Source organism: Hyperolius riggenbachi, chromosome 3, assembly GCF_040937935.1.
Source record: "Hyperolius riggenbachi isolate aHypRig1 chromosome 3, aHypRig1.pri, whole genome shotgun sequence".
Classification (NCBI taxonomy): Eukaryota; Metazoa; Chordata; class Amphibia; order Anura; family Hyperoliidae; genus Hyperolius; species Hyperolius riggenbachi.
The window spans coordinates 375830603-375851406 of record NC_090648.1 but is presented as its reverse complement, the minus strand read 5'-3'; the positions used below and the strand labels follow the sequence as shown (position 1 = coordinate 375851406).

Here is a 20804-nt window from a genome sequence, read left to right as displayed (position 1 = left end):
TTTAATAAAATAATTATTCCCTGAAAAACAAGCGAAGGAAACATTGAGAATAAGGGGGAGAATATTGCACACAGCAAGCATCATGCCAGACCAATATAGATAGATATATAGATAGATAGAGATACACACACAAACACACATATACATACATTAATTTACTGTATACATATATTCACTATTATATGCTATTTCTATAGTGTCTCAGTAATGTGTTTGAACAATCAGCGTAGATATCCATAAAACACGCACTGTTCTTAGAGCTACGTACATAATGACTCCTTGCAGCCCATTGCATCGGACAATATAATCGCATTGCTAAAACACATTGGCGTGGGAGCAGTGCGGTGCAATGGATCCATTGGCAATGCGTGCAGCAAAGTACCGCATAACATGTGTGCTAACAACTGAAGTGAAGCATACTTTCTATGTACTGAGGTGGCTGGATAGTGTGCTGGATAAGGGCTCTGCCTCTGACACAGGAGACCTGGTTTCAAATCTTGGCTCTTTCTGTTCAGGAATCCAGTATTCATTCAGTAGGAGACCTTGGGCAAGACTCCCTAACACTCTACTGTCTATACAGCACGTCCTAGTGGCTGGCGTTTTGAGTACCCCAGGAGAAAACCGCAATATAAATGGTATTTGATTGTTTTGACAACCTTTGATAGCGCACGCACGTTAATCTGTATGCGTGTAAACCTTCATGCGTGGTACATTATGCGCTAAACACATAGCACAGTCGTGCTATGCTTTAGCACGCTTTTGTGAATCAAGCCCCCAATCTTTACAGGTTGCATTCTTCCTAATCTGACTACTTTCATAAACTTTGCAATTTTGAGGATTTCTTGCCAATCGCTTGTCTAGCCACACCGACAATGACGTCATTTGAACCTTAAGGCCTCTTTCACAGTGCAACGTTAAAGTCACACGTTAGAAAATGTTTTAACGTGGACTAACGCACAGCAATATTTAAAAAGTGCTGCATGCTGTGCGTTTAGCAATAAATCTGCTGCGTTGTGTGTGTTGCACATGCTCAATAATGTTTTTTATTTTAATGTAACGCATGCGCCATTTTCGTTCCATCACTGTGCGGCGAAAACACCGCACCAAACGCAGGGCTAAAGTATGTACTATAACGTCCAAGTTATAGGCTTTCAATGCGTTGCATTAGGGGCATGTTATGCGACCTTAACGTCGCATCAAACGCACCGTCCCACTGTGAAAGAGGCCTCAAGGTACTTGGTGCCAAACCCAGGTATAGTCCTTTCTATAGAAAATCTAGATTGACAGGAATCCCCATTCCTTGTCTCTATTTACTTCTCCAATTCAAGAAAGTTTTAAATTAATTTTTTTTTTTTTAAATTCTAAAATAAATTCTTGTCATTGGTTTCCTGCTTTTAAGTAACATATCAATCATTTTAAACAAACAACCCTTCCATTCTAATAATTCCCTCTCAGAATCCAAGCTGGCATTTGTAGAATATCTTAAATGGAATGAAATGCTCTGCCCTGGATCAGTAAATCTTTGCGGAATGGAAGATGAAATGGTTCCTCTATTGCCATAAGCTCTAAGGCCTAGTGCACACCAGAGCGGTTCGGCTGCGGTTTGCGATCCTCCTGCGGGTGCGGATCCGCTAGGGTAATGTATTTCAATGGGCTGGTGCACACCAGAGCGAGAGGCGTTTTGCAGAAACGCATACTTTCGGGCTGCTGCAGATTTTGGATTGCGGATGCGTTTCTGCCTCAATGTTAAGTATAGGAAAAACGCAAACCGCTCTGAAAAACGGCACTTCAGAGCGATTTGCCAGGCGTTTTTTGTTACAGTAGCTGTTCAGTAACAGCTTTACTGTAACAATACATGAAATCTACTACACCAAAAACGCTTCCCAAAACCGCAAAATGCTAGCTGAAACGCTACAGAAAAAGAAGAAAAAGCGTTTAAAAATCTGCTAGCATTTTGCGGATCTGCTAGCGGTTTTTCGTGTGCACTAGGCCTTAGACCTGATTCACACTGCAATAGCTTCAGCTTTTTTTTTTTTTTTTTTTTTTTTTTTTTTTTTTTTTTTTAGCACTAGTGATTTGAAAAGCTCTAGCAATGTTATGGGTGATTTTTATAAACATTGCTCAAGTGAGAACAAACTCATAGCATTACGTTAGCAAAGTTTTTAAAATCACAAGTGCTTAGAAAAATCTCTTGCAGTGCGAACCAGAAAAAAAAAAAAATCTTAGCCACCAGAATTACCCACGATTTCTTCTTGGCAATCTTGGCTAGTAAGTTCTTCATCTCGGCATTCACTGCAGAGGCGAGTAAGTCCAGCCTTGGCTGACTCCAACGCATAATCTGGGGCTGGGGGAGCATAGGCCAATGGGGCCAAAAACAGCTGTTATGGTAGATACAGCAGTGCCAACTTACAGCAACCTTAAAAAGGAGGAGCATGATAAGCTAGAAAGAAAAACAGATCCTGAAAAAGGAACTAAGAAGGATGCTGGAAGTGAAGGTCAACATGTCCCAGTTGTAGTAAAAGGAACGCTAGTGCAACAAGGGACCTAAGACAGTGGGCTTATCTCACCTTGGGCCATATGCAATTTGAGGTTATAAGCTTACAGCACGCAAACTTCAAACTCAATTGCCAGCTTCACCTGAACAATGCCCAAGCAAGAAGAACCCACTCAGGTGAATAATAGGCATTGCCCCTACGTATCAGGCGACAGAGTGAGGTTTGGTGATATGCAGTTGTCCTGGAGTTGTCCTGCAGCACCACGACACTGCTGCCCGCCACTACGTACTGGGTCCATCAATCCGCGCCAGCTTCAGCTGAACTGCTGGACCTGCCTCCGCTGCACTTCTGACTTGTAATTAAAGAGAACCTGAACTGAAAATTAAAAGTCAAAATAAGCATACACAAGTCATACTTACCTCCCGTGTATTCTACTTCTCAATCTCTTTCTCCTCTCCTGAGTCCTGTTTTTCAACAGTGATCGATGGAATTCTCTGTCCTCCATTTTGAAAATGGCCATTACCCCTTACCAGCTTTCTGGTCAGCACACTGTTAAACTGTAACATTGCTCACTTGAACCATAGGGAAACATGGACTTTATCTGGCACATCAGTTGTAACTGACAGCAGCTGATATAAAACTGACAGCAACTGGTATATTTCAGTTCTGACAAAATCTTAACAGAACTGGAAAGGATCACTGTAAGAAGAAAATGGTAAACTTCTGAGAGGAACTGATGGTGAGGTTAGTATGTAATGTTCATTAGAAGTTACTTCATTTGTTTATTTTAAATAATTTTACTCAGTTCAGGTTCCCTTTAAGAACACTGGAGTCCTGGCAAAAGCATCTTCATAGCTCCCACTGGGGCTCCCATTGGGTGGACCAATGAGAATCATCCTCAGGATCCTTAGGATTAATCCATTTTAAATAATTTTTATGCTTGGAAAGTGCTGAAAAGTTATTTTATAGACTGAATGGAAAATACACAAGAATAGATAGCAACTCTCAGATATATCATATCAGACTGTAGTAGTTGCCGATAGGTATGTGAATTATGAAAACAATGCTCTGCTTAATAACACAGTATCCCTCCATTACTGATTAAAGATAGGTTGGCTCTGACTTGGGCTGCACATTAGGTCACTGTTATAATGCACTATTGAGCACCTTTTTTATTTTTATTTTCCTGATGAAGACTATAATTATAATGTTGTCGAAACATGTCGATTTTTAAGGGGTGAGGTGTATGTTTATGGGGGTATGAATCTCTGCACATTTGGATTGGTCTTTAACCATTCGGTGTGATGTTATCACTATTCCATTACATTGGAAATGCATACCCCTTCTTTGGAACTATTGACCAATCTATGTAGGTTTTTCATATGAACTTATAGATGAGTAGAGAGTAGTTTATAACCACTCACAGGCCCAGTGCACACCAAAAACCTCTAGCAGATCTGCAAAACGCTAGAGGTTGTTGAAGCAGATTTCAGAGCGATTCTAGGCATGTTTAGAGAGGTTTACTAAACATGCCTAGTGTTTTTTGGAGCATTTTTTTGTAGCAGATATCATATTTTGTTACAGTAAAGCTGTTACTGAACAGCTTCTGTAATAAAAACGCCTGGAAAACCGCTCTGATCTAGCGTTTTCCAGAGCAGTTTGAGCTTTTCCTATACTTTACATTGAGGCAGAAACTCATCTGCAAACCGCAAAAATTTGCTAAAAACCTCAAACCGCTGGTGTGCACCATCCCATTCAGACACATTAGCCAAGCGTTTTCACAAGCGGCAGCATTTTTGAAAACGCTACCAAAAACGCTTGGTCAAAAACGCTTGGTGTGCACAAGTACAGATGGCCCGAACGGTTTGCCGGCGAACGGTTCCCGGCGAACGTCCGGTGGTTCGCGTTCGCGAGGAACCGCGAAATTTTGCAGAAGTTCGGTTCGCCCCATAATGCACCATTAGGGTCAACTTTGACCCTCTACATCACAGTCAGCAGGCACATTGTAGCCAATCAGGCTACACTCCCTCCTGGAGCCACTCCCCCCCCCTTATAAAAGGCAGGCAGTGTCAGGCATTGGACTCACTCGTGTGCCTGCAGTAAATAGAGAAGGGACAGCTGCTGTAGACTCTCTCATAGGGAAAGATTAGTTAGGCTCTTGTAGGCTTGTTAGCTTGTTCCTTGCTGATTCTTATTGCTAAAATAGCACTCCACAACAGCTCTTTTGAGAGCTAATCTTGTTCTTGTGATCTATTTTTTTTTTTGTTGTGTTACCCACTTACACTGCATTATACAGCCCTATCTGTTGCAGCTGGACCTTGGTAATCACTATACTGTGCCAGGCCCTGTCTAACTATCTATACTGGGACACCTACCTATGCCTAGCTAACTACTGGGGCACCCACCTACCTATACGGGAACACCTACCTATGCCTAGCTAACTACTGGGGCACCTACCTACCTATACGGGAACACCTACCTATGCCTAGCTAACTACTGGGGCACCTACCTATGCCTAGCTGACTACTGGGACACCTACCTATGCCTAACTACCATATGGGCTTGAAAACCGCTATCGCCTGCACTCTCGCCATGGTGTGCACCAGTCCAGCACGGCCGTCACTACACAAACAGCTGTTTGTGGTGAGTTACACAGTGCGTTTGGTGTGTCAGTGTGAAGCAGTACTCTAATTACACTCCCTGATTGCTGTATACACATGCAAGATGTTTTAAAGCACTTTTCCCCGGGACTTTTGGAGTGTATCCCACTCCGCCATGAAACATCTTTTCCATCACTTTCGTGGCCGGCATAATTTTTCTAGTTTTCCAAGTTCGCCTCCCCATTGAAATCTATTGCGGTTCGCGGAAGTTCGCAAACCGAAAATCAGAGGTTCGGGCCATCTCTATGCACCAGGCCTTATTTGATATAGTGGCTGGATAGTGTGATGGTTAGGAGCTCTGTCTCTGAAATGGGAGTCCTGGATTCAAAACTTGGCACTTCCTAATCCAGTGAGCATACAAATACTGGAAATATTAACTTTCATATGCACTTGACACTTCGACATATGGGTTCAGTCCCAGTGTTTTACTGATTAAAGATAGAAGCAGTATCTGAGAACTAACATGTTACTGCCATTGTTTGCAGTAAGAAACGACTCTTCTCTAGTCCTACCTTGTAGTCTGTGTTTGCTGACGTGCTGAAAGATCTGCACATTGAGGATATGGAAGGAAAAGAGACAATTTACAAGAGTAGGAAAAGTGGGACCATTTTAGAAGCTCATTTTTAAATCACGGATCAGCACACGCCGCAACTCTACTATCAAAAGCAAAAAACAGCTACATACGGAGGGTGGCATGTTGATATTAAATAATGAAATGGGGCTAAAATAAACAATACAAGTATACTGAATTATAGATTAGGGTCTCAGTTTAACTCTTTCTGTACTAGAAGGCTTCTGGCCACCTAAAACAAACCTGGGAAGTTTGCAAGGCAAGCAAATGGATACTTACCTAAGGAGGGGGAAGCCTTTGGTTCCTGAAGAGGCTTCCCTGTCCTCCCACACTGTCTCGATGCAATGGTGGGACTCCCAAAGCACGTCCCGCAATGCACCTGTGCAGTAGCACGGACCCTCTCAGGCTCCGCAAGAAAAAGTTGAGCCTGAGTGGGTCTGTTCTACTGCGCAGGCGCAAACGGATTTTACCTAAGAAAGCTGAGCGGGTCTGTGCTAGTGCGCATGCATGACCTGTTGATAAGCAATTTTTTGTATTTAAGTGTCCATAGAATAACAATTTAAATAAAGCTAGGATGTCCTGAATTTATTAAAGTGAAAAGAGTTATTGGTGTCAGCACTGCAGGTGACTGCAGCTACAGAGCCATTATTTCACTACCCTAAAGGCAGCCATACACTGGTCGATTGCCACCAGATCAACCAGCAGATAGATCCCTCAGTGATCGAATCTGATCAGAGAGGAATCTATTGGCTGCCTACACTGCAAACAGATTTTGAATCGATTTCACTATGAAACCGATTCACAATCTGCAGAGCTGCCATCCCCCTCCCCCCCCCCCCCCCCCCCCTCATACATTACTTGATCCGGCCGGCGCGAGTCCCCCGGTCTCCGCTGTCTCTTCTCCGCTCTGGGCTCCAGCTTCACTTTACTTCCTGTCAGGGGAAGTTTAAACAGTAGAGGGCACTCTATTGTTTAAACTTCCTGTCGGGACAGGAAGAAGTGAAGCCAGCTGGAGCCCAGTGCAGAGAAGGGACAGCGGGGACACGGGCCGGCAGAACAGGTAATGTATTGCCGCTAGCGTCGGACATTCGAACGCCGCTATCGAAGCATTTCCGACCCACCGGCGATTGAGCGAAATCTTCTGCGGGCAGATCAACGGGAACGATCGATTTTGGATGGAAATTGATCGTTCGGTCAGCGTTTGCGCAACGATTTCACAGCAGATTCGATCACAGTGATCGAATCTGCTGTATATCGGTGGGAAATCGTGTAAGTGTATGGGCCCCTTTACAGTAACACTCAATCTGGTTTGATAAGTCATGGGGCAAAATCTGGTCACTTCACAATAATATGATGGGCCAGACAATATCATCTCCTAGCAAACCCGACGCAATTATATTGTGATAGTATCTTCACATCAGCACGTTAGCTGTGCAGTGCGGTGGAATTGGCATAACATGAAGCATGGAAAACATGCCCAAAAAGTACCGGACAACATGCACATTTACAGTTGCAGTGAAACATAATTTTCATTAACTGTATGCGTGACGCATGGAGCACATAACACACAATGCAACCTTTCCCACAATGCAACAGAGTGCACAACACGCGAGTGTGAACACAGCCTGAGGCTACACGCACACTTGGCAGAATTCAGCATGTTTTGTCACACTGATTTGAATGGCCTGCTGAAGAATCGCACATCATGCACATTCAGGCCCAGTGCACACCAAAAACCTCTAGCAGATCTGCAAAACGCTAGAGGTTTTTGAAGCAGATTTTCAGAGCGATTCTAGGCATGTGGAGAGAGTTTTGCTAAACATGCCTAGCGTTTTTGGTAGCCTTGTTGTGTAGCAGATTTCAAATATTGTTACAGTAAAGCTGTTACTGAACAGCTCCTGTAACAAAAACGCCTGGAAAACCGCTCTGATCTAGCGTTTTTCAGAACGGTTTTCCACTTTCCTATACTTTAACATTGAGGCAAAAACGCCTCAGAAATCTAAAAAAATTGTTACAGCCCCTAAGTTTGCGTTTTTGTGGAAAAAACGAGCCGCTCTAGTGTGCACTATCCCATTCACTTTCATTAGCCAAGCGGTTTTCCCCCTGCAAGCGTTTTAAAAAACGCTTCAGAATTGCTCGTGTGTGCACCAGCCCTCAGTCACATTTTTGCCAAAGCATTTTGCTTTTTACCTGGTTTGAAATGTAGGTACTTATCCGTTAGCCGGGCGCATCCGGCAGGTGGCGCTGTTGTAGCGAATTTCATTCATGCTTAGTTAACGTAGTGCTGTGTGAATGGAAGCGCCGCAGGTGGCGCTAATTACATTGATACGGCACATAACAATAACGGTGTTAATGGGAACTAATATGTATTTCAAGTGGCCGGAACTGTTACTTAATGCAATTAAAATGAAGGCTGCGGCAATGTAACAGATGAAGCCGCCGCCTTCGTCTGTTCTTCGTCTTCTTCTCCCCCTTTGCCCTCCTCTGGCTTCTATACAATGCTGGCAGCTGGGGGGGGGGGACACGCGTCTCCCCCAGAGTCGTTCGTCGCGGAAGGGAATCCTGTTTGTTTTCTTGCGACGAACGACTCTGGGGGGACACGCGTGTCCCCCCCCCCAGCTGCCAGCATTGTATAGAAGCCAGAGGAGGGCAAAGGGGGAGAAGAAGACGAAGAACAGACGAAGGCGGCGGCTTCATCTGTTACATTGCCGCCGCCTTCATTTTAATTGCATTAAGTAACAGTTCCGGCCACTTGAAATACATATTAGTTCCCATTAACACCGTTATTGTTATGTGCCGTATCAATGTAATTAGCGCCACCTGCGGCGCTTCCATTCACACAGCACTACGTTAACTAAGCATGAATGAAATTCGCTACAACAGCGCCACCTGCCGGATGCGCCCGGCTAACGGATAAGTACCGAAATGTATTCTGAAAAATCACAAACAATAGCAGAAATTGCGTGCAGAAAACACAAACGTGACCGCAGAGTGCTGCAAACCCCCTAAAATGCCCAAGTGTGCTCCCACTGTAAGACAGCTGTAATAAATCCAGAGCAGGATTGTGCTGATCTCCAGCCTGGGAGAATGCAGACAATCAGGGCCCTGTGTCAGCAGAGACAGCTCTGGGACTGTCACCTGCAGCTCATTATATAGATGCAGGTAATACCTTCCACCTGTGCAGTCTAGAGCAACAATCAGCTTAAAGGGAACCTTAACTGAACGGGGGGTAAAGAGTTTCACTTACCTGGGGCTATTACCAGCCCCCTGCAGCAGTCCTGTGCCCTCGGCGCCGCTCTGGAATCCTCTGGTCCCCAGCTGTCACTTAGTTTCGTTTTTGACGACTCACCAGTCGCCATGCGTATTATTGGACGCATTCACCAATGCAATTAGCGCTATTGCGGACCGCACCGCGTACAAAAATACGCGTTGCCGCATTCCACACACGTAGATATGCGGCAACGCGTATTTTTGCGTTGCGCTCCGCAATAGCGCTAATTGCATTGGTGAATGCGTCCAATAATACGCATGGCGGCCGGCGACTGGTGAGTCGTCAAAAACGAAACTAAGTGACAGCGGGGGACCAGAGGATTCCAGAGCGGCGCAGAGGGCACAGGACTGCTGCAGGGGGCTGGTAATAGCCCCAGGTAAGTGAAACTCTTTACCCCCGTTCAGTTAAAGAGAATCTGTACTCTAATATTCTTACAATAAAAAGCATACCATTCTATTCCTTATTTTCTCCTGTGCCCCTCTGTGCTGTTTCTGCCACTCTCTGCTGCAATCCTGGCTTGTAATTAACAGTTTTAGGCAGTGTTTACAAACAAACTAACCAGCTTCTAATAGGCTCAGCTAAGCATAGTGTGTGAGTCATTCACAGTGTGCAGGGGGCCTGCAGAGGGTGTGTATCGCTTCTACCAATCACAAGCAGCCCTGCACATTCCACACAATCAAGCCTTAGCCCGACAAACAGGACAGAGGAAAGATACATTGATTTATTACAGAGACAGTGCAGTTAGGAAAGACTGCAGTAAGCCAGAGCAGATTAGAACAGGCATAGGAACTTATAGGATAGAAGAACTAAGGCTGAAAAATTTGTTACAGAGTCTCTTTAAGGTTCCCTTTAAAGCATGATGAGAAAAAGCACATCTCTTCCTCAGCATAAAACATGTATGACCCGCTTTCATAGGGAATCATTGAACAAGTGCTTTTAGAGACCATTCACACTTAAGCGTTTTGCCGGTGATTTGGGCAAAACGCTCAAACGCTAGCGCTTTTGAAAGTGCTAGTGTAGATTAACACATAGGGCCCGTTCTTACTTGGGCGATATGCACAAATCGTTGCAAATCGCCCAAAATCGCAAAACGCAAACGTGATCGCGTTTCAGTGCTATAGAAGCGCTACATCCGAACACGGGGGGAAAAAAAAAAATAATCGCTGAAGTGCTCAGTAATCTTTCCGCTGAAAACTCACTCTAGCAAAACGCCGGTGGTAAGCGCAAGCGTTTTGCGCTTTCAAGTGTGATTGGGGCCTTAGGGCGATTTCTGAAATCGCCTGCACTCAAAAAACACCTGCAAACGCCCTTAGTGTGAACAAGTCCTTAGAGTGTCAGATTGAAACTCTCCCACCAGGCTAAGCAATAGAGGTTGCTATGGGGCCTGCAGCAACACTGGGGGAGACAGTTTGTCAATAACTTGCCTGCTCTGCTTGCTTTGTTTTTAGGTTCCATCCATCAGACACTTGTACTTAGTGTTAGGCATGGGGTGCTGGATGGTTGTGGTGTGCAGAACCTGCAGGTAGGCTGTGTCGAATATTGCAGCAATACTGTTGTTGAATAATATAGAGATGATCCCTTGCAGGAAGTGACATCACTGGTAACCAGATCGTGCAGGATTAATATTGCACATTATTCGAGTCCATGAAGGTACACATTGACCAGTTACTGTCCACTCATCTCCCAATTCAGTTAATGTCAGACATTAACTTTTATTGTAGGTAACCTCTTCTTATGTTATTATCATATGCTAGGTTTCTGTTAACTAGGGGGTATGGATGAAAATATATTTAGCAGGTGGAGCACCAAATAACTGAAATGAAATTTTAACACGTAAAATTTCAAAACGCATATGCTATACAAAAAAGCAAAACAAAGAGCTCCCTCTAACATGGGTTTTGGTGTACTGGAAATACCCCCACCTATGAATAAATGGGAGCTGAAGTACTTATTACAAATTACAATTTTCTGAACAGATTTCATACCAGTTTGTATAGACTTCCCTGCATCATTCATGTTTTTTACATGATCAGAGTTTGGTTTTTGGTAAAATGGAGCCCTGGGCAACAATCAGTGTGGAGGCTCACATTTTAGTATTGTACTTAGTGTAAAGTTGTTGTAAAAAACAATCTCTGACTTAGCAGGTTCATAAGGGCCAGTTCAGACGGCCGCAGCACTAGTCATTTAAACGCTTCCCATTCAATTGAATGGACAGCCGCCGACACAATCGTTTATCCTTGCTACGCTCGATCCTACTGTTTCCCATCTCATTTTATCCTGGATTCTACATGGATCGACTAACCATGGCGTTTCCATATCCTCGTGCAAGGAGCAAAACATTCCACATTTGCTATTTTTCTGCTTGCTATGAGAAAAGCATTTGACCAAAACACTAGGCAGCTGGTTCAGACGCTATAGCCTTGAGATGTGTCTGTACAGCACTCGGCTCCAAACTGTTCCCCAATGGTTCGAGACGAGATCCCTGTGGGTGATGATCATTGTGCACCCCTAATGATAATAATCTCAATGATGTATCCCTTCCCAAGCTTCTCTTGTCATGCATGACTGACTTTTAAATCAAAGTAAAGCCTCTTTCACATGGCGGCTATGACAGTCATTGTGACCTTCCTCTATGCCATCTTGAAGGCCATTACCCACCTGTCATTTGTTGTTTTTGCATTTTGTCCCAACATTCACCCGCTGCTTGGATAAATAACCCAGCTGCTGGAGTGCAGATATCTTCCAGAACCCCGATATAGCACAGAGGGCTTGATTCACTAAGTATAGTGCAACGTTACAGCGTAATAGCTACTGTTACGTGCACTAGTGAATCAGCATGCCTTAATTCTGTCTCCCTGTCACTTGACAAACAGCCTATTGGGCCAATCAGAGTGCGGGGATCACATTCTTTAATGTGACTGGACCCGAAGGTGCTCTGGGAGAGAGGAGTGGAGCAGACATTAACTTACTAGCGTTCGCTATGCTGCAATACAGCAGCATAGCATGCGCTGAATGCCCGCTCCCCTGATTACGCACGCTACGCTGCCACTAGTGCGTACAGCATGCGGGGAGACAGAATTAAGGCACGCTGATTCACTAGCCCACGTAACAGTAGCTAACTCGCACTGTTACGCTACACTATGCTTAGTGAATCAAGCCCAGAGTGTGGCGTAATGTAAGTCACCGTCCTGACGTTGAGATTTTTGGCAAGTTAGTAAACAGAACACCAAGGAAATAGTCAGGCAGAATACCCATGTGACAGTCCCATATAGAACTGCTGTGCATGTTTTCTCTGTTGGCAGGAAATCTGGCACTCCCCAAATGCGGTCGTATGATGTGATTCAGTAATCATTAAAGAATACATGAGACAAAGCTAAAACAGATGAAAGGCTGAGGTGACTAAGCTCAGCAGGCTTAAAATGCTGTGAATACTCCCTGTTCTGTGCATAGTGCTAACATCACCAGGCAGCTCCTATGCAGAGTGAAAAAAACAGGCAGAGGAAACCAGCTATAGGAAACAAAGTAACAGTGAGGGCTGGAACCCACAGGAGCGCTTTTGGCAGCGTTTTGGCAGCACTGCGATACGCTAGCAGTTTGCCAAAACGCTGGGCTAATGTTAATGGATGGGGCAACTTCCACAGGAGCGTTTGCGTTTCTCAGAAACGCAAACGCAGGACATGCAGCATTTTGGGAGCGTTAGCGCTTCAATGCAAAGTATTGAAACGCTAGCAGAAACGCTCAGCAAAACCTAAACTGAGCGGTTTTGCTAGCGTTTTGCGGTTCAGCACACTGTAACAAAATGAAAAATAATTCACAGGACCAATCAGGATAAAAACGCAAAACGCAAAACGCTAGGCACCCGCTGGGGAAAAAAATACAATGTTGCAAAACACGACCAAAAACGCGCATGAATCCGCTTGCAAACCGCTCAGACAAAACGCTAGCGGTTGCGTTTTGCGTTTGCGGTTTTCAGTGGGTTCCAGGCCTGAAAGCATAAGATGGTTATTAGAGATAATCAATGATATGCTAATGATTCTGGCATGCAAATTTAAGGCAAACTGTAGGCAGCTTGGAATCGGTCCAATCCATTTAGGCAGGAAGTGCATCTGATTGGGTCAATTTCGAAGATGCATACAATTTGCAATAAATTTGCATGCAAGACAAAATTAGAAGCACCTCACTGTACCATCTCTAGCGCTCAGCATTTCTTTACAGCAGGGGTGCCCATTGTGTCAATTGTGATCAACCAGTAGATCGTAAAGGACTAAGATAACAGTGCATTTACCGTATATGCTCGCATATAAGCTTAATTTTTCAGCACAAAAAAACTGCTGGAAAGTTACCCCCTCGGGTTATACGCGAGCCAGACAGTGTATGTGTATGGGCAGTGGAATGTATGGATCATGCAGCAGTGATCCTACACTTGCCAGCTGCCTCCCTGCTTTCTCTGTGCCCCCCAGCAATCTTTACAGTTCCCCACCTGTGATTGGATGATTAACGAGATCACAGCTTCCAATCTCAGTTAGCAAAATCACCTCCACATCTCGTGAGCATATGGGGAGCTGCTGACAGACATATGATAATGCAGCCTGGATTTGTCTCATATTTATCAATAGATCCCATTACTAAATACCCAACCACAGGGTATACCTGATTTATCCTACAGACATCTATGCATGTGTATGCGGTGAGCAGCACTGTAGCCAACGCAAACAGCATAGTATACAAATAACTGGCACAATACTCATCATTGTCATTTACCGGACAGTCACTGGATAAAGGGTTATAAACTAGATAGAATAGGAAGGAGCACTGCCTCGTATTGGGGGCAAATCCAGTACCAGGCAGTCTCCTGGAGCATTAAAGTCACATACAAACCTATCATGACACACACACAATCTGCAGTAGACAGTGGGATATGGGGGATGGGTGGAAAAACAAGGGGTGGGGGTGACAATAAGGGGTGACAGTGAAGCCGCCTATAGCGGCATCACAGCACTCAGGCTAGGTGGAAAATATACCAGAGCAGCGGCCAGCTACTACAGCTCTGAAGGAGGCCATCGTCTGCATGCCTTGTAGAGGAGGACTTCTGCCAAGACTTGGTCCCCGGTCCAAGTGGGACAAAGCCTTTCTGCTGGCCACCCCGTTTGGAACAGTCAGCCACAGATCCAGGTGAGAATATTCCACGGCCGGCTGGCCATTTTTATTGAATGACAACCTGAGTGCGCTCTCCCCCACCCCTTGTTTTTCCACCCATCCCCCCCATCCCACTGTCTACTGCAGATTATATACCACCTAGAATGGCACCCAAGAGAGCAGCACCATCTGATGACAACCTCTACACACACACACACACACACACGAACAACAACAATAACATTTCTATGGCGCTTACCTTCCATAGGACTCAAAGCGCTTAAGCTGGCCAATAATGGTCCAATTTCTAGCGAAAAATCGTTCGAGCGATCAGAAATTCTGATCGGATTGGTTGTAAATAATCTCCATTGGTGGACACAATCAATTATGAACGAGTGAAAAAAATGTCGCCCGAATGAATTTTCGTCGAACGAAAATTTGGATTTTCTTGGTGGTCGTGATAGATAGGAAGCAAAGATTGGTTAGTTGATGGTGTAGTGAACGATTTTTCGTCCGATCAGAATTTCTGATCGCTCGAACGATTTTTCGCTAGAAATTGGACCGTTAGTGGCCAGCTTTAGGCTCTGTTAGATTCAGTGAGTGGTAGTAGGATAAAGTATTAACACAATAGATGACAAAAGAGGCTAGGCACAGGCACAGGGGCAAGAAATAAGTGGAGGAGACTGCAGATAACCAGCACAGCACACAGGTAGCTGACAGGAGCCGTTGGCAGACAGGTAAATGGAGAAGTAGGTGTGTGCCAGGAAGGACCGGCACTGAGTGGAGCACTGTCAGAAAATCTGGTAAGGAAGAGAGGTCAGGACAGAACATTTGCATAGGTGACAATAAGAGAAAGCAGTGAGACCCAGGCTAGCCAGTACAACTACTGGGGGCCTCTGAGAGTGGCAAGGCCAGGGTGGGGCATATAAATCACTCTATAGGGCTGTATAGGTGGAATAAGCTAGATAATTACAATTACAGGGGTAGCTAGGGACAGCAGTGATGGATGGTAGCTGAGGAGTTAGTAGAATGCCACTGACTTATGCTGGACTATATAAAGGGCATCACATTGAAGATAATATTTCTTAAAGGTAAGAAGCCATGACAGCAGCCAGTCAGAATACGCAGACAGTTGCTAAGTGAAGATTCTTAGAACAGACAGATGGTAGGTAGGAAGTAGTGAAACGAAATGGCAGAGAAAGGTAGAAAAAATGGGGCTTAGGCAGGTAAGTACACAGTAGGGTGCTTTGGATAGGTAATGCCAGCATATTAATTAGGTAGACGGCTGATCTGCAGTGACCAGTAATAAGTGACAAGAGATGGTAAAAAGAGGCAGATAGATACTAGGGGGTATGCAGGGCAGCCATCAGGGGGGGACAACTGACACTGCAGTGAGGGGCCCAGGGCTTCTGGGGGCCCTGGGCTCCCCAAAGCGCTGGAACGGCCGCATGTCCTGGCTGCGGCTCACTATCCAGCACATGGCGTTCCAGCTCTTAGAGAAGAGTGACATCAGCACTTGAACGTGGGGAGCAGATTAGTGAGCCTGCTACAAAGGACTTTCTATACTGGGGCACCACCTATATCTGGCTACTTAATCTTATGGAACGTATATAACTGGCTACCTATACTAAGGGGGACCAATGCCTGGATACCTATACTGGGGGCACCTGTACCTGGCTAGGGCAGGGGGACGAGCTGAGACAGAAAGGGACAAGAGGCAACACAGGGGGATAAAAGAGGCACAGGGGAAACAGAGGTGGACAAAAGAGGCACAGGAACAAAAGAGGTGGACAAAAGAGAACAGATAAACGATAAGAACGGACCTACAAGTCCCTATCTCATTTGTTAACTGGGGACTACCTGTATTTTGGTAGTATTTGGTTCCTCTACAACATACCATGGTCATGCCCACTTTTTGCCGCATAACGCACTTTGCGCACGGACACAGTGGTGGGGTGGTTAGCGGGTGGGCCCAGGGAGGAGGGGCCCAGGTCTGATGATGTGTGAGGGGCCCCAAAATTTCTGATGGCGGCCCTGGGGGTATGCTTGGAGCAGGTACATATTAACAGACAGCCTGATAGATAAATGATGGGGAGTCCTCCTAAGGCATTTTAGGACAGAGAGTAAGCAGGCAGGTAGTGGAGTGTGTAGTTATTACAGGGGGCTATTTAGTCATAGAAGACAATTAAATAGCTTAGATAAAGGCTGGGCTGTTGTTGCAGGAGCACAGCTGGAGCCAAATCATTCACAAGGCAATTCTAGGCAGTTACCTAGGGCCTGTGAAGAGTATAGGGTTCTGGTAGATTCTAACCCCCCCCCCCCCCCCCCCAAATCCCAAATCTTACTAAATAAAAACAAAACAACTAGATGACCATCAGCAGTGGGCAAAAACTGCTCTCTTGCCTAGGGCCCCATTTTACCTTAATCCACTTCCAGAGATTTAACATACAACATCCCATGAGATGGGGAAATGGTTGATGTTCTCTCCAGAAGCCAGTAAGTAGTCACTACACTGCCAAGTGGAGGAAAGCAGGAGTGTTTCCTGCTGATGTAGTGTTCATAGGTGGTGGAAGCTGGGTAAGAAGTGGTGTAAATAAAGTACTAGCTGGGTATGTAGGTGAAGGAGTGCAGGTAAGTAGTAGGGGATAGTTGGAGTAGTAGCTGGGGATGTAGTTGAGGGAATATAGATAGTGGTCTGGTATTGAGGTGATGGTGGGCAATAACGTTGCCACAGAGCGATTTACATGCACAATTGGAAGATATTTGGAGTAGTCATGAGTGATGACACATCAAAAGGTGGGAGAAGGCAGGTAGGTAGTAGTGGATATTTACAGTAGTAGTGGGAAACATAGGGTTATTAGGTGGTAGAAGGCTGCATGGAAATGTAAAATATTTGAAATAATAGCTGTGCGTGAAATTTCAGTAGGTGGAGGAGAGCATGTAAGTAGTGGGAGATAGCTGGAGTAGTATTTGGAAAGGTAGGTAGTGGAATGATAGTCTGGATAATGGCAGCAGGGTGATGGAGGGCAATAAAGTTGCTACAGAGTGACTTACATGATTGGTGCAAAAATTAGTGGGGTAGTTGACAGGTATGTAGCATCAAAAGGTGATGGGGAGCAGATAGGTAGTATTTGGAGCAGTAAGTTGGGATACAGTGTTGGCAGATGGTCCAGAACAGGAATGTAGTGAGGTGTCGTTTTATAAGTAGCTAGAGATATAATATTGAGAGGTGGGGGATAGCTGAGAGTAGTAGCCAGGAATATAATGTCAGTGGAGGGCGCAGGGGAGGTAGTTAGCAAGTTGAAGCAGTAGCTAGGGGTAGAGCAAGGAGGTACTGCGGGATACTTGAAGTAGTAGCCAGGAATCGTATATGGCAGGAATGTACAGGGGAGATAGCTGTAGTATTAGCCAGGAGCAATATAAGGCAGAAAGGTGCTGGGAGTATAACTAAAGACGTAGCCATGAGTTGTATAAGGCAGGAAGGTACAGGAGAGATAGTTGGTGTAGTAACCAGGCAGGGTAATATAGGACAGCCAGGAAGATACTGGGAGGATAGTTTTAGGGATGTAATATCAGTATGCAGGGTAAAGTAGAAAGTGGTGGATCGTTGGAGTGTTTCAGCTAGGATGTAGTATCGGTAAGCAGAGGGCAGGTAGACAGTAGGGTAAAGTTGGAATGTTATAGCCAGGATGAAGTATCGGTAGGCAGAGGGCAAGAAGACAGGGGGGGGATAAGTGGAGTGTAGTATGGGTAGGCACAAAGCAGGTAGACAATGGGGAATAGTTGGAGTGTTAACATGATTTAGTATGGGTGGGCAGAGGGCAGATAGACATTGGGGGATAGCTGGTGTTATAGCTGAGGCACAGTATCAGTAGGCAGAGGACAGGTAGACAGTGGGGGGATAGTTTGTGTGTTACAGGCAGCAATGGAGAATCGGTAGGCAGAGAGCAAGGAAACGGTGGAGGATAGTTGGAGAGTTATCGCCGTGCTGTAATTTCGGTAGTGAGGGACAGTTGTATAGCCTAATTGTAGCATCGGTAGGCAAGAGTACAGATATGGGGGAATACTACAAAGTACAAACAGCAGGGTGAAGCAGCGAAGTTGCCCCAGAGTGACTCGTGCCCGGTGGGAGAATAGCTGGGGTAGTAGTCGGAATTGTAGAGTCGGCAGGGGGTAAAATGAAACCACAAACAGCAAGTCATAGAATGAAGGTAAGTAGCAGAAGGCAGGTAAGTGACTCACGTGTCCGGCGGGATCCTGACTGTGGCCCCCGCACAGCCTGGCAGGAGAATGCAGAACAGAGCCCAGCCCCCCCACATGCTGCCCCCGCACATTCAGGCCATGAGGGGGCGACACTGGACACCCCGAGATCTCCGGACGGCTCCGCTCTTCCAGACTCCTCTGTGATCGCAGATTATCTCTGCGCGATCCGATCCCGGATTACTGCCGACCAATCACAGCGCGAGGCCGCCCCCCTCGTATTAACCCCCCTCATGCCGCCTCCCTGGAGGGGGGGAGACTGCTAGAGCCGCTGCTGCAAGATCACTTCCTATAGGCTGCCCTGCTCAGTGATATTCCCTGTCTGGGATAATACTAGAGCTGTGATATCACTGATCTGTGTGTGTCAGGTTATACTCTCTATGGGTGTATTTTTTTACTGTTCTGTATCCTGTACCGTTTAATACACTTTATATAGGGATTGTCCATTACACTTTGTACAGCAATGGGATGTAATGTAAATATATCACTGCTCCTCTCTGTTTACTATCTTGAGTCACTTCTGATGCTGAGGAGAACCCACTACACTGCATCAATGTCAGTGATGCTCTCTATAATCAGCATTCAATTACAATGCTGGATGAGGTTTTAAAAATCTATAATGCTGCACATACCGGGGTGTTATTACATAGGTTTTATATCAGCGCACCTCCTTGTATCACTATAGTTAATATGACCCTGTGCCCTCCTAAATGAATATTTTTTTAGTATTCATAATGATAAATACGCATGCCAGAGGTGCTCTGTATTTAGTATTGTTACATGAATTGTCCTGTTGCTGCCTTTGCTGGTCATGTATGGACATATATTACAATAGAATCTCCTTATAGTAAACCTCTGGCTATAGTAAATTCAGTTCCCATGTCCCATCCATGCGTCTGTATGAATAAACAATGCATGCCCATGCATATCTACTGATATAGTAAACTACTTGACCATGTCCTTTGAAGGTCACTATGAAGGCATTCTACTTTACCTGTCTGTATTATCTGGTATTACCATACCTGACCTGAGTCCCAACTTTTTGAGAAAGAGACATCCCTGCCACACCACTAAACATGCCCTGTCACACGCCCTGGTCACGCATTTCATAAAGATTTCATAAGAAAAATATGTTGTTTTATAATTCAATTCCTTTCTATTCTGGTTTATCATCCTTCATATTAACATTTGAAAATAAGAAATGTATCAATTTACAGGATAGGAATAAAGTTTAGAGTCAAACACATTTTTCAGTAGCAAAATACATATATTTACATCTATCTGTCTATAAGTCCTGAAAGCAGAGCAGGTAAGACAGGCACATATGAGGGGGCAGTCAGAAATGTGAAGGGGGCATCATGTCTGAGAACATTTTTGGTAGATACAGTAGTGCGGCACAAAGCGGGCAAAAAATGGGCATGCCCATGATGTCATGTGGGCGGGGCTAACTGTAATATAGTTATACCAGCTAATGTAATTACATAAAAAAAATATGAAATAAATGCACATAATGACAGACAGCCTTTCACCAGTAAATGCACGTAATGACAGACAGCCTTTCACCAGTAAATGCACAAAATGACAGACAGCCAGTGTCCCCAGTATATGTAGCCAGATGTCCAGGATCTTCTTAAAAAATTAGCATACTGTGATAAAGTTCATTATTTTCTATAATGTACTGATAAATATTAGACTTTCATATATTTTAGATTCAAATACACACAACTGAAGTAGTTCAAGCCTTTTATTGTTTTAATATTGAAGATTTTGGCATACAGCTCATGAAAACCCAAAATTCCTATCTCAAAAAATTAGCAGATTTCATCCGACCAATAAAAGAAAAGTGTTTTTAAAACAAAAAAAAAGTCAACCTTCAAATAATTATGCACTCAATACTTGGTCGGGAATCCTTTTGCAGAAATGACTGCTTCAATTCGGCGTGGCATGGAGGCAATCAGCCTGTGGTGGCACTGCTCAGGTGTTATGGAGGCCCAGGATGCTTCGATAGCGGCCATAAGCTCATCCAGAGTGTTGGGTCTTGCGTCTCTGAACTTTCCCATCACAATACTTCACAGATTCTCTATGGGGTTCAGGTCAGGAGAGTTGGCAGGCCAATTGAGCACAGTAATACCATGGTCAGTAAACCATTTACCAGTGGTTTTGGCACTGTGAGCAGGTGCCAGGTTGTGCTGAAAAATGAAATCTTCATCTCCATAAACTTTTCAGCTGATGGAAGCATGAAGTGCTCTAAAATCTCCTGATAGCTAGCTGCATTGACCCTGCCCTTGATAAAACACAGTGGACCAACACCAGCAGCTGACATGGCACCCCAGACCATCACTGACTGTGGGTACTTGACACTGGACTTCAGGCATTTTGGCATTTCCCTCTCCCCAGTCTTCCTCCAGACT

General features: G+C 44.9%; 1 protein-coding gene across 10 annotated transcripts in view; it reads right to left on the bottom strand.

The window, feature by feature from the left end:
* CACNA2D4 (calcium voltage-gated channel auxiliary subunit alpha2delta 4) overlaps nucleotides 1-18570 on the bottom strand; it is a 394977-nt gene extending 376407 nt beyond the window's left edge. For 6 of the 10 annotated variants that reach the window (XM_068277219.1, XM_068277220.1, XM_068277217.1 and 3 more), the window contains exon 1: nucleotides 18376-18569. In XM_068277219.1, coding sequence (XP_068133320.1) covers nucleotides 18376-18467 — 92 coding nt within the window. In that variant the 5' untranslated portion in view covers nucleotides 18468-18569. Of the gene's footprint in view, nucleotides 1-18375 lie in introns of all 10 variants that reach the window. The other 4 variants (XM_068277214.1, XM_068277216.1, XM_068277215.1 and 1 more) reach the window with 1 other exon arrangement.
* Nucleotides 18571-20804: the final 2234 nt, after the last annotated feature.